This window comes from Pelodiscus sinensis, chromosome 25 (genome assembly GCF_049634645.1).
Source record: "Pelodiscus sinensis isolate JC-2024 chromosome 25, ASM4963464v1, whole genome shotgun sequence".
Classification (NCBI taxonomy): Eukaryota; Metazoa; Chordata; order Testudines; family Trionychidae; genus Pelodiscus; species Pelodiscus sinensis.
Window position 1 is genome coordinate 12,352,653 of NC_134735.1, and position 12,480 is coordinate 12,365,132.

General features: G+C 62.8%; 1 protein-coding gene across 7 annotated transcripts in view; it reads right to left on the reverse strand.

Moving 5' to 3' along the window:
• AHDC1 (AT-hook DNA binding motif containing 1) overlaps window positions 1–12,480 on the reverse strand; it is a 117,590-nt gene that overhangs the window by 3,820 nt on the left and 101,290 nt on the right. For 6 of the 7 annotated variants that reach the window (XM_075908816.1, XM_075908815.1, XM_075908814.1 and 3 more), the window contains 2 exons: window positions 6,863–11,932; window positions 3,841–4,527 (listed from right to left, as the gene is read on the reverse strand). In XM_075908816.1, the coding sequence (XP_075764931.1) occupies window positions 6,906–11,932 (5,027 nt within the window). In that variant the 3' untranslated portion in view covers window positions 3,841–4,527; window positions 6,863–6,905. The remainder of the gene's footprint in view (window positions 1–3,840; window positions 4,528–6,862; window positions 11,933–12,480) is intronic. The other variant, XM_075908817.1, reaches the window with a different exon arrangement.

The window sequence follows — 12,480 nt, forward strand, 5'->3', positions numbered from 1 at the left end:
CGCTCCCACCAAACTCCAGCGGCCGTCCGGCCGAGGTTCCCTGCTGCTCGGCCCAGGCCAGGCCAAAGGGGCCACATGTTGCTCCCCCCGGGCGTCGCTGCTGAAATCAGCAGCGTGGACGCCATATTGACCCTCCTGAGCAACCGCTGCCCATCAGGGCCTGGCTCCCTCACCAAAGCCAAGCCCTCTTGGCTGGTCTTACAGCACCAGCCCTCCCTTCCCCACAGGCCAGATCCTCTGCCCAACCCCTTCCTCCAGGCTGCCTCTTCTGCCCACCCCCAAGGGTCCGTCTCCCCTTCAATGCAGTCTCCCTCCGCTGGCTCGGAAACGGGGACACGCCTGCTCCCAGAGATAATGGCAAGGAGGTTCCCATCTCCCTGGAGCTGGACAGTAATGCCGGCCTGGCCGTCGCCCTCCCTTGGGCCCCACAGCTGAGTGGCACCGGACTGACAGTCCGAGGGCTCCGGTGTTTCTACGGAGCCTACAGCCGAGGCAATGTCTCCATCCCATGCTGGAGAGGGCGGGGAGATTTCTCAGAGCCGCTCTGCACCTTGCAGCATCAACCCCTGGGCACGAGAGGCTGGAGGTTCAGGTGAGCTCAGGGCAGTTTCGTACCAGCTGGGGAGGCAGAGGATGAGGCACCGGGCTGGGAGTCAGGAGAAAATGGATTCTGGTCTCTGCTCTGCCTTAGAAACCCTTCTCCTTTCCCCCCGCCCCAGTCACCCATGTCTACTCTGGGGCTGGGCCTGGCTCTCGCTGGGGGAACGTACAGCGCCAAGCACAATGGGGCTATGATCTCGGCCGGGCCTCTAGGTGTGATAATTGCTCAGTGCCCAGCAGCTCCCACCCGCGGTGGGGCGGGAACCCCCATTGTTGGGTCTGTCTACACTACCCCGCTAGTTCGAACTAGGAGGGTAATGTAGGCATACCGCACTTGCAAATGAAGCCCGGGATTTGAATTTCCCGGGCTTCATTTGCATAAGCGGGGAGCCGCCATTTTTAGAACCCCGCTGGTTCGAACCCCGTGCAGCGTGGCTACACGGGGCTACACGTGCTGTCATTCCACGAGGTGTACTGGTAGTTCGGATTAGGAAGCCTAGTTCGAACTACCTAGTTCGAGCCCCGTGTAGCCGCGCTGCACGGGGTTCGAACCAGCGGGGTTTTAAAAATGGCGGCTCCCCGCTTATGCAAATGAAGCCCGGGAAATTCAAATCCCGGGCTTCATTTGCAAGTGCGGTATGCCTACATTACCCCGCTAGTTCGAACTAGGAGGGTAGTGTAGACATACCCATTCTCGGCGGCGCAGGTGGGGGAATCGCGGGAGGCGCGGCACACGTCTGGAATGCTGGTGCCTGTGGAGACGCTGGCCCGCGGGGAGAAGGCAAAAAGAAATCAACAGATGTCACTCCCACTTCTGGGGAAAGGCCTCGCCGTACCGAGACCTTGTCAAAGGAGAGTCCCTTCCTGAAACTGAACAAGCCAGCGAGAACCCAACCTGGCATGCAGTGAGCCCTGAATCCTTAGGGTGCTGCACCCAGGGGAACACCTCCTGCAAGGCTCAGGGGTCCCACAGGCCAAGACAATGGGCAGGCACAGCCAGTGGCTTTGGAGGCAGGGGGCTGGGATGGAAATGGAGGGGTGGGATGCGGTGGATCCAGGCTCTGTCCATTGCGCACCCCTGAATGGGTGCAGCAGGCCCAGCGTGAGGCCCATGACATGGACGAGTGGCTGAAGCAAGGGAAACCGAGGCAGCAGGCTTTGCCAGACGATCCAGACCATGGTTCTGACCAAGCAGAGGTCCCACCCTTGCTCTACCGCCGGCTGAGAAGGGCTGGTAGCTCCTGGCCAGAGGCCTCCCAGCCGAGGGAAGGTTGAGAAGCCTAAAGGCCAGGAAAAGCAGCCGAGTTCTGCCCATGCACCGAAACGGCAAAGGCGCCCGTTGGGGGCTGGAGGGGCCATGGAGACGGGTGTGAATCAGGAACGACGCTGAGATCGGGGCAGGGCCACGGGTGGGCGGGCGGAGACGCTGGCCCGGCTAGGAGGGAGGCCCCTGCTCTAGGTGGCTGCCATTCGAACGTGGGCTGCGGGGTGGGGCGTGTTATGGCTCTTCGGTGACCCCGATGAAGGCACAAATCCCAAAGCCAGCAGCCTCCTGCCACGAGCACAGGCCTTGGAGACAGGCTCTGCCCGCAGCAGCAGCCAGCGACTGGTGCTGCAGACAGGGCCTCCCAGCCCCACAAGGCACCTGGCCAAGTATGGCATCCCTCCGACAGCCCTGCCGTCTGCACGGGCAGCGGCGCTGCCATTCGCCGCGTCACCCCTTCCACGAGCCGGCCACCAGCGGCTGCCCTTCTAGGACAAGCGCACAGACCCCCCCGCTCCGCCCCCAGGACTCATCGCCGGGGGAGCGCTGTTCTCCGCGCCCTGCCATCCCTGGGGCCACCGCCGTGACCTCATGTCACCCCAGCACAGTGCAAGATCTGGGGGGATGGCCCCCCACTCCGTGGGGTGAAGAGGGCAGGAAAGGGCTGCGTGCCCCGCCCTATACAGAGCGTGAGGGAGCCGGCTCCCAGAGTCTTCCATCCCTGCCTGGAGACGCACGTGTCCGGGCTCCTCCCAGACCAGCCTCGCCGCGAACAGGGCCTGGGAACATTTCACACGTCCGGCTGGGGGCGAGCTGCTCACCGCGCACCAGCGACCTCCCAGAGCAGGGGGGCTAAGGGCAGAGCAGGGCCCACTCAGGCCAAGCTGACATCCGGGCCTAGCTCGCCCGCCTCATCGGCCCCACGCTGGCTGAGGGGGCTGCTGGGAGAGGGAAGGCGAGCGGAATGGGGGAGAGGAGAAAGAGTGGAACGCAGCGCCGCTCAGATCCTCCCTCACACAGCCAAGGCCAGTCCCCGCCCAGCGAGGGGGGAGTCTGGTGCCACGGTTCCACGCGTGCAAGCGAGGGGGGAGTCTGGCGCCACGGTTCCACGCGTGCAAGCGAGGGGGGAGTCTGGCGCCACGGTTCCACGCGTGCAAGCGAGGGGAGAGTCTGGCACCACGGTTCCACGCGTGCAAGCGAGGGGAGAGTCTGGCGCCACGGTTCCACGCGTGCAAGCGAGGGGAGAGTCTGGCGCCACGGTTCCACGCGTGCAAGCGAGGGGAGAGTCTGGCGCCACGGTTCCACGCGTGCAAGCGAGGGGAGAGTCTGGCGCCACGGTTCCACGCGTGCAAGCGAGGGGAGAGTCTGGCGCCACGGTTCCACGCGTGCGAGCGAGGGGAGAGTCTGGCGCCACGGTTCCACGCGTGCGAGCGAGGGGAGAGTCTGGCGCCACGGTTCCACGCGTGCAAGCGAGGGGAGAGTCTGGCGCCACGGTTCCACGCATGAGACACACACGGAGACCAGGAACCGTGTGGGCAGCAGCATCCTCACTGCACTGCAGCTTCCCCACCCTCACTGCTCACAAGCTACACGGCGGCTTGCACCCCTCCCCTCTCCCCACTGATCTCAGCGATTTCCAAAGGGACCCCTCCCCCCGCAGCCTGCCACAGCCCTTCCTCCAGGCACAGCTTTCTTTTTCCCGTACGAAACGCAGAGCGACTCGACCAATGGTCTTCCCCTGATCTGCTCTGGCTACCACACAGAGGCGCTCCCCATCCCCGAAGAGGCTACCCCGTCAGCATAACCTTCTCAGCCCTACGCTGGGATAACAGCACAGAGCTGGCTGGCCCCGGCTGTTGTTGAAGAGGCCATGGGGCAGGGTGCCCCTCTCTAACCCCTCCCCGCAGCACGCAGAAGCGGGCTGGGGGTCAGAAAAGACAAAGCAGCGGGAGGTGAGATCCTGCTCCGTTACTTACCGAGCAATAGGTGCGTCTCCAAGATCCACTGGCGGAGGAGATTTTAATATCTAGATATATATTTGGCTCTCCAAAAAAAAAAAAAAAAAAAAAAATCAAGCAACAAAAGTACCCCCAAAAACAAACACACCGGGGAACAAAAAACAAAAGAAACCCTCCAAAACAGCAAGCGTGGCGGAAGAGGGGATGTAGCCAAGTCCTCAGTCGGCATCCGTGAGTTTTTCGTTCCAGTTCACAGGTCTGATTTATTTTTGTAGAAAAACCAACCAAACCAACCAACACACAAGCCCAGCTCCCCCAGCCCTTCCCGGTGCTGTCCCAAGTTGTGTTCCGCTGCCTTCCCTCTGTCAGCTCACACGCATGCAGGCGGGGGTGGGAAGGAGACGGCTGCGGTCCGATTGTCTTTCTGCTAGAGGCTGCGGGGCAGGAGGCATTGGGTGGGGAGGGAGAGGGGACGCGACAACACGGCTCAGTCCAAAAATCACAGCCACGTTGTTCGGAGATGGAGCGCGTTCTTATTTTTTTAAAAAAACAGGGGTTCTCTCTTCCTCTTCTCCGCTTTCTTTTTTTTTCTTTTTTCTCTTTTTTTTTTTTTTAGAAAAGCAAACAAACAAACAAACAGTTCTCGATCTCAGTTAAATACAGAACTTGAAAAGTGTTCCAGAAAAAGTGCTGGCTAAATTAGCTCTGAAAAAGAAAGAAACAGAAGAGTGGGCTGAGAAGAGAACAAGACAAACACGGCCTATCACCTGGGGGATTCCCGCTGATGCACATTACGGTCCCACCTAGACGTCACAGGAGAAATCAGACCCCAATGCGAGGTGCTGTATATGGGGAGACACAGCCCCTCCCCCAAAGAGGCAGTTTTAATAGCAATCCAGACAAAGGGCCTGATTCCTGTTTACACTCAGGTCCCTTCACAAGGCCCTGGGAGCGCAAAGGGGCCTTAAAGTCCATGAGAATGTAAACGGCTCTAGAAGCAGGCTCCCAGGCTGGAGGAAGGCAATGCTATTCGCCCCGCTTTGCAGGCGCCCATGGAGACAGGCAGTGAAACAAGTGGCCTGGTTTGCAAATGAGCTCAGAACTCTGGCTCGACGCGGCACGGCGAGCCTGGTGCATTCGGAGATTATTCGTGTGCTTGAATGGGAGCTGGGCTCCTTTCCAACTGCGGCCTAAGGGATGTGCCAAAGGTCGCCCAGGTTGTCTGTGGCAGAGCCTGGCATGGACCCAGCTCTCCTAGGTCCCACAGAAACAGCCCTTCCCCCACCCTCTGGCTTTCCCCTGGCTCTAGTGGTCACTCCCGATTTACCCCTGCCTTGTGTGGAGAGAGAGGAGGTTGATGTTTGCACAGAGTCTCCCTGTTCCACATGATCCCCCTGACAGGGGAGATCCAGCCCACATGTCTTCCATACCCGGGACCAAGTCTTGCTAGTTACAGCCACGAAGAGCCGTTGATGCCAATGGGCCTTTTGCAACAACCTGGGCTATGGCCCAGCCCATCTAGTCAGCGTAATCCGGTTCCAGGCTATTTGCCATGCTGGGTTACGCCTACAGGTCAGTGACCTCCAGTGTCCTGCCTCTGGCCAATCTAAGGACAAACGATCCCCATCAGCCCTCGTGCAACGCTCCACGTGGGAGGCAGTCCCGCTGTGGGTGCCTGGGAGCGAGCGGTTGGATGATCTCAGCCTGCACAGCTGGGCCTTGTGCACAGGGCACAGGGCACGTCTGGGTGCAAACGGACGTGCTGGGAAAGGGACCAAACAGCCCTGTGGGGAGGGGAGAGGGGGGGATTAGGGAGCTCGCCAAGCCCTCCGCGGCTTAGTGCCACAGAAAGTCGGGGACTAAGGGACTAGGGATGTGAATGACTAGTCGACTATCCAATAGCAAATGCCTATCCAATAGTCAACACACTAGTCGACTAGTTGCTTCCCCCCTTGCTGCCTCTATCAGAAAGAGGCAGCAAGTGGGGGAAGAGAAGAAGGTGTTTCAAAGCGGCAGTGCTGCGTGGAGCCCATGGTCAGTTGACCCCCTGCAGCACTGCCACTTTGAAATGCCGTAGGGAGCACCGGCCCCATGCTCCCCGCAGCACTTTCACCTTTGACGTGCAGCAAAGACCTGGGGCTGTTGCTACACTTCAAAGGCAGAGGCGCCCTCATCGACGAATGGAATAGTGACTGCAAAATGCATCGACTATTCGATTAGCCAATGAATCGCCATTTAACGTGCCAAGGTGGGACCCTTTGTCGCAGCCCACACAGAACCCTCAGAGCCCACGACGGAGCCCGGAGACACTGGGCGCGTCACGCGCACTGCAGTTAAACCCACGGGCCTCCTCGCGACCCAAGCGATAGCGTGTGGCTGAACTACAATCTAGCAGCCACAGGCTGGAATCAGCCAGCCAGGGTAGCGGGCCCCTAACAGCACCCTGGGTCCAAGTCTGGGGACCAGAATTTCCCACTGCAGATGTCCCCACCACAGCTGGGTGTGTGTCCTGGTACATGTGCTTAGCCACTGGCTGGCAAACCCAGGGAGGCAGGATGCCCACATCCCAGTTACACAAAAGTGGGACCAGTCCACGAAGCAGCAGTTATGGCCTGACATCTCTGACACCCACCATGCTGGAGAGACAGTCCTCTCCCTGCACCCTGGCCCTCCAGGGACGCGTCTCCTCTACGTGCTGCAGCGAGACGCACAGAGCGTCAGGGTGTCACCGCCTCGGCTGTGCACGCACGCGGGACGTGTATGTGCAGAAAGGTGAACACGTGAGACGCACCGGTTCCCTCTGGGCATTCGTGCAGGGCCCCCGAGCCTTCCTGGGGAGATCCGCTCTCCAGCCCAGGCTAGCACCCCCCTTCCCCCTCCATTCATGGCTCCATTCATCGTCCGGGCGGCTTCCGCCTCCATTCCTTTCCCCCTCCAACTTTAACTTCACCCTCCCAACGTGGCGCCCTGGCCTGCATCCCTGGGCATTAGGGGCCGAGCTCGGAGCCTCCCCGCCCCCCCAACCCGCCCCAGAACCTACCCTGTAACAAAACCTCGTTGTCCGGTTGGCACTTTAGATGACACTACAATGAGGTGACTGTAAAAGTGTCCTCGGGGTGTTGCTCTACCATTGGACCCAAAAACCCGCTCTTCTGGGCCGCGGCCATGATGGGATGCCCTTGGGGCGGGAAACTCGGGTACCTGTAGTTGTCCTGCAGCGGCAGCATAGAGTCTCTGGGTACTGGGGAGATATTCAAGTCATTCATCAAGGGGCAAGCGTACGCCCCCCGGTGGTGGACCCTGGCCATCTCGAGGGGCTCCTTCTCGCCCTTGGAGGTGTTGGTGTTGCTGGGGTTGCCCAGGTGGGGGTTGAGGCAGGAGGCATCAGCTCTCCCCATGAAGTCCAGCAGCAGGCCGGCCCCGGGCTTGTTGTCATAGGGGGGACTCCTGGTGCTGGAGGTGGGCGAGTACCAGTAGCTGGGGGTTTTGCAGCTGGGGGAGTCGTAGTGGGGCTGAGGCATGGCGAGGTCTCGGCAGGCCATGTGCGCGGGGTGGGGCAGGCCGCTGCCTGGCATGCTGTGCTTCAGCGACTCGCAGGCCGGCAGCTTGCGGAGGTCGCTCGGCCGCAGGTCCTCCTTGAAGGCCAGGGTCGGGGAGCAGTTGGGCGAGAAGGCTTTCTGCAGGCTGGCTTCGAACACAGGCTGCTGGGCGGAGGCGGCCAGCTGGTGCGGCAGGGCGGGGAAGGGTTTGCTCTCCAAGTCCGTCTGGCCCAGGCCGGGGGAGTCGCTCTGAAAGCCTTGGACGAAGGTCCCGTCGGAAGGGGTGGAGGGGTTCATGGAGTAGGGCCCCGCGTAGTCGCCCGGCTCTCGCTCGCCGAGCCCGAAGCCCCGGGACTGGGAGGGGAGCGGGGACATGCTGCTGTCGCCGCTGTAATAATCCAGCCCCAAGTCCGTGCTCTCTTGAAATAGTGCGTTGACCTGCTGGGCTTTGGTGGGGAACTTGGCCTTGCCCGGGCCCCGCTCCTTCTTGGAGGCACAGGCCCCGCGGGAACCTCGCGGCTGCCTGGGCCCCGTGCTCCTCTTGGAGGGATACACCGAGGAGGAGGAGGAGGAGGAGGAGAAGTTCAGGTGGGAGGCGTCGAACATGTCCACCTTCTTCCGCCGTCCCCGCCCGGGCTTGGAGCTGCTCTGGAACAAGACGCTCTGGTTCCAGTTGTAACCTGGGGCCGAGGAGGCCTCGTTCCAGTCCATCATGAGCTTCTCCAGGCTGGACAGGCTGGACTGGCCTTCGCTGGAGGACGCCTCGCTGTTGGCCCGCCTGTAGCCGGCCGGCTGGTTGAACTGGGTGCTGTCGGAGGAGGACTCGGAGAAGGTCTCCGAGACCGTCTGCTGCTTGGCCTTCTGGGGGGTGTAGTTGGAGATGTCCAGGATGACGTTGGGCTCGTTGATGTGGCACTCGAAGCCTGGGTTATAGAGCTGGCTGAAGGCCTCGGAGCTCCAGTCCAGCCCGCTGTATCCTTGTCGGAAAGTCCACTGGGCAGCGGTGGGGAACTGCCGGCAATTCTCGGATGAGGGCTGGAAAGAAGCCGAACCTTTGGGGACCATGTAGCCGCCGGGGGACACGGTGCTGGCCCGGCTGTCGCATCTTAGGGGGGTGTGTGAGGAGCCGGAGAACTGGCTCGGCTCGGAGCTGGTGAAGAAAGAGGCCTTGCTGAGTGGCAGGCTGGGTCCCACTGTCTGCTGGGCATAGCCGGCGCTGTGGGCGCTGCTGGGGGACGAAGGGAGGCTGTTCCCGCTGCCGTAGGCGAAGCTGCAGTCCTTGTTGTTGGGACAGTCTTGGGCAGTGGGGTACTGCTTCCCTGGCTGGAACACGCTGGAGGGCGTCACGCTCTGCCCAGAGCTGTAGCTGCCGTACTGGGCATAGCTGGCGGTGGCGGTGGGGTGAGCTGTGGGCGATCTGGAGACGGCCGAGGGCGGCACCAGCTTCTGGAAAGCATCAGCCCCGCGGCACTCGGAGGCGGCTTGGGAGACCCCGTAGCCGGCTGCCCGGCTGTGGGAGAAGGACTGCCGGCTCGGCATGACCGTGTGGAATTGTGCCTCAGTGGTGGCAGCCGGCGTGACTTTGGTGCTCCTGCCTTGGTAGGAGGCCAGGCCCCGCTGGCTGGGCAGGGCGCTGGGCGGGGCCGTGTAGGTGGCTGAGGACTTCCGTGACTCGGACCGTGAAGCTGACAGGGCGAAGTCCAGCAGGTCCGAGGAGTCGTCCGAATCCAGCAAGGAGCGGAAGTAGCCAGTGAAGAGGTTGTGCCTCTCCTGGTTGACCTCAGTCTGGGAGGATGGGTTGTTCCCAGTAAAGAAGCTGGCCCGGCTGGAAGAGCTGGACTCCAGCGCGGAGGAGAGGAACGCCCTGGACTCTGCCCCTTGGTAGCTGCAGTTCCTGCTAGCCTGGCTGGAGATGTGGCCGTGGTGAGGCGCCCACGGACTCCCCTTGTCCCCAGCCCACTCTGAGGCGCCGTCGCTGAAGTTCTGGCCGGGGTTCTGCTCGGGGAAGAGCACCCCGTTCTTGCGAGTGCGCCTCTTTCGCTTGGGCTTGCCTCCGGGGTCCGGCTCCGGCCGGCCCCTCTTGCGCGGGTGGACGGGATCGGCGTGCATGGCTGCCGGGCCCTTCTTCTTCTTCCCAATGCCCTCGAAGAAGTCGCTGAAGGAACAGCGGGACGAGCGGGCGCCATGGCCTCCTCCCCGGCCACCAAAGCCCCCCGCCTTGCCCCCGCGCCGGCGGAAGCCCTGCACCCGGTGCAGGAAGTGGGAGATGCTTTGGGTGTCGGGGGCCTGGTGGATGGACTCGGGCTCGCTGGGGGTCCAGCAGCGTGGAGGGGAGCAGCGCCCCGAGCACTGGCTCTGCCGGTTCAGGAAGGCCAGTTTGGCCAGCACGTCCGAGTAGTCAGCCTTGCTGTCGTTGGTGTCTGCGATGTAGGAGGGCTGGGGCGAGGCCAGCTTCTGCTTCCTCCTCCGCCTCTTCTTCACCTCGGGGGTGGGCTCCTTGGGCTTGCCTGGCCCCAGCAGCAAGTTTTTGGGGGGCCTCCCCCGTTTGCGCTTCAGAATGATGGGCATCTCCCCCGGGGGGAAAACCACCACCACATTGCGGCCGTTGTTCTTCATCTTCAGCAGCGGGGTGGGCTCCAGGGACGTGCGGGCCGTCGGCTCCTTGCCCTCCAAACTCAGGTTGCTGGTGAGGGAGGAGACCTTGTAGGTGGTCTTGTTCCTCCTCCCCAAGGAGACAGGGATCTTAGCCATCTTCACCACCATCCTGCGCACTCCACGGCATTTGCCCTTCTTGGACTGCAGGGCGGCCGTCTGGCCCTCCTCGGCCTCCGGGGCGGGAGCTGCCAGCAGGCCGGGGATGCTGGGCTCGGCCGGCCCTGTCGGTACCTCGGCCGGCATGGCCAGGGGAAAGACTCGGCTCTCGGTGGAGACATCCACCCTCCGGCCCCGCCCCGCCCGCCGCCGCCGCCCGAGAATCTTTGGTTTGTCTGTTCTGCGCAGCGCGTACTTCCGGTGGTCGGCCCCGCCCCTTCCGCCGCCCCGCCCGCCGCCCCGCCTCATCACCTCCCCCAGCTGGCAGCTGCTGAGGCGGGGCTGGAGCGGGTGGGCTCCCAGGGGCTCGGCTGCCATGAGCTGGGACTGGGGCTCTAACAACTTGGGCAGGGGCCCCAGGGACTGAGGGTCTAGCAACTGGGCCTCGGGATCGAGCAGCTGGGCTTGGGAGTCTAAGAGCTGGGGGTCCAGTGATTCGGGGAGAGTATCCAGGCCCTGGAGACCCAGAGGCTCGGAGAGTGGCTCCAGAGACTGCAGCTCCAGAGACTCGGACAAAGGCTCTAGGGCCTGCAGCTCCAGCGACTCGGACAAGGGCTCTAGCGACTGGAGTCCCAGCGACTCGGGCAGCGGCTCTAGCGTCTGCAGCTCCAGGGGCTCCGTCAGAGGCTCCAAAGTCTGGGAATCGAGCAGCCGAGGCTGGGACTCAAGAGTCTGAGGATCTAGTAACTGGGACTGGGAATCCAGCTCCTGGGCTGATAGCAACTGGGGCTGGGACTCCAGCAAGGGGGCCCCCGGGCAGGCCAAGGAGGCCAGTTCGCTCAGTATGTCTGCGTCGGCCAGCTCCGAGTAATCCGTGGCATCTGGCTCGGAGCAGCTGGCTTCTTCTGGGTTGCCGGGTGGCTTTGAAGCCGGGGCAATGCCGCTCTGGCATCCCAGCTGCTGGGGGCTTTCCCTGTCCCCCTCCATCTCCTCCTCACAGGGGCCAGGGCGAGTCTGCCTGGGCGGCTCGGGTTTGGCATGGTACAGAGCCACCCTCTCCTCCGGGCTGCGAATGCTGTTGGCCAGGGTGGCTGAGGAGAAGAAGCTGTACTGGAGATCTCGGTCCCCGGCGCTGGCCAGCGGCCGGCTCTCCTCGCCGGAGGCCGGGGGATGGCTGAGCCGCAGGCTGCCACAGTCCAGGTGGAGGCCGCTATTCCGTAAGTCCTCGGAGAGCCGGTTGAGGTCCTTCATGATGTCGATTAGCTGCACCACCGGGTGGAGGTTGATCGTCCCGTTGCCACACTTGCTCTTCAGCAGCGAGACGATGTTGGCGACGTTGCAGCGGCCGGAGGCCAGCGTGGCATTGGAGAAGGTCTTGGGGGCGCGGTCGTGGGTGGCTGTCTCATCCAGGCCCCCCCCCAGGACGTGGGGGTCGCTGGCGCAGCCCAGAGGGTTGGCCGATGAGAAGTCCTCGCCCTTGGTGGTGCCCAGGGTGTGGTGGCTCTGGCACCGGTCAGCCGGGTCCCCATGGAGCAGCGAGCCAGACTGGTGCTCTCGGCCCAATGCTGGGCACGAACCCTCAGGGAAGCTCAGCACGCTGCAGGATAAGGCCTTCTCTGCCGGGCACGCTGCTGGCCTCTGCCCAGGATGCCCTGTCTGGTAGAACTTAGCCTCGCGGACGTAGTCAGGGGAGCTGCGGATGGCACCAGACGTCACCACTGGGCCAGGGGGCTTCACGCGCATCCTGAACTCCTCCTCCCCCGGGTGCCTCTTGGTGGAGCAGTTGCTGACATGGGTGTCGGGGAAGCCGATGCATGGACCTGAAACAGAAGCAAAGTCAGGCTCGTGACGCAGGGCAGGCCTGGGCCAGCTAGTTGGGCACCCAGTCGGCTGCCAAGGGAGGGGGGAATGCTCTAGAGCAGGGGTGGGGAACCTCTTTTGGGCGGGGGCCGCTGACCCACAGAAAAATCAGCCGGGGGCCGCACACAAGCGAGAAGCAAGTTGGGCAGTGAAGCGAGGCGGCTCCCGACTGAGGAGAGAGACACTCGCCACATTCCCCTCGCACTCCAGAGCCTCGGGGGGCCCAGGCTAGTAGAGTTTGGGTGCTCCAGCCCCATGGAGCACGGCAGGGAGGCTGGAACAGCAGCACAGGCTCCCCAGTGCAGAGGGGCTGGACCCAGGCAAGCCGGGGGCTGCATGTGGCCCCTAGGCCGTAGGTTCCCCAGCCCTGCTCTAGAAAGTGGCCCAGTGAGGCTGCCTGGCGATGGCTGGAAGAGACAGGACCCAGTTCACCTAGACCCTCTGCTGGCACTTGTCCAGCCTGTTCCCAGAGCCCTTCCCCAGTGCGGATTCCACAAGCTGCCTAGGG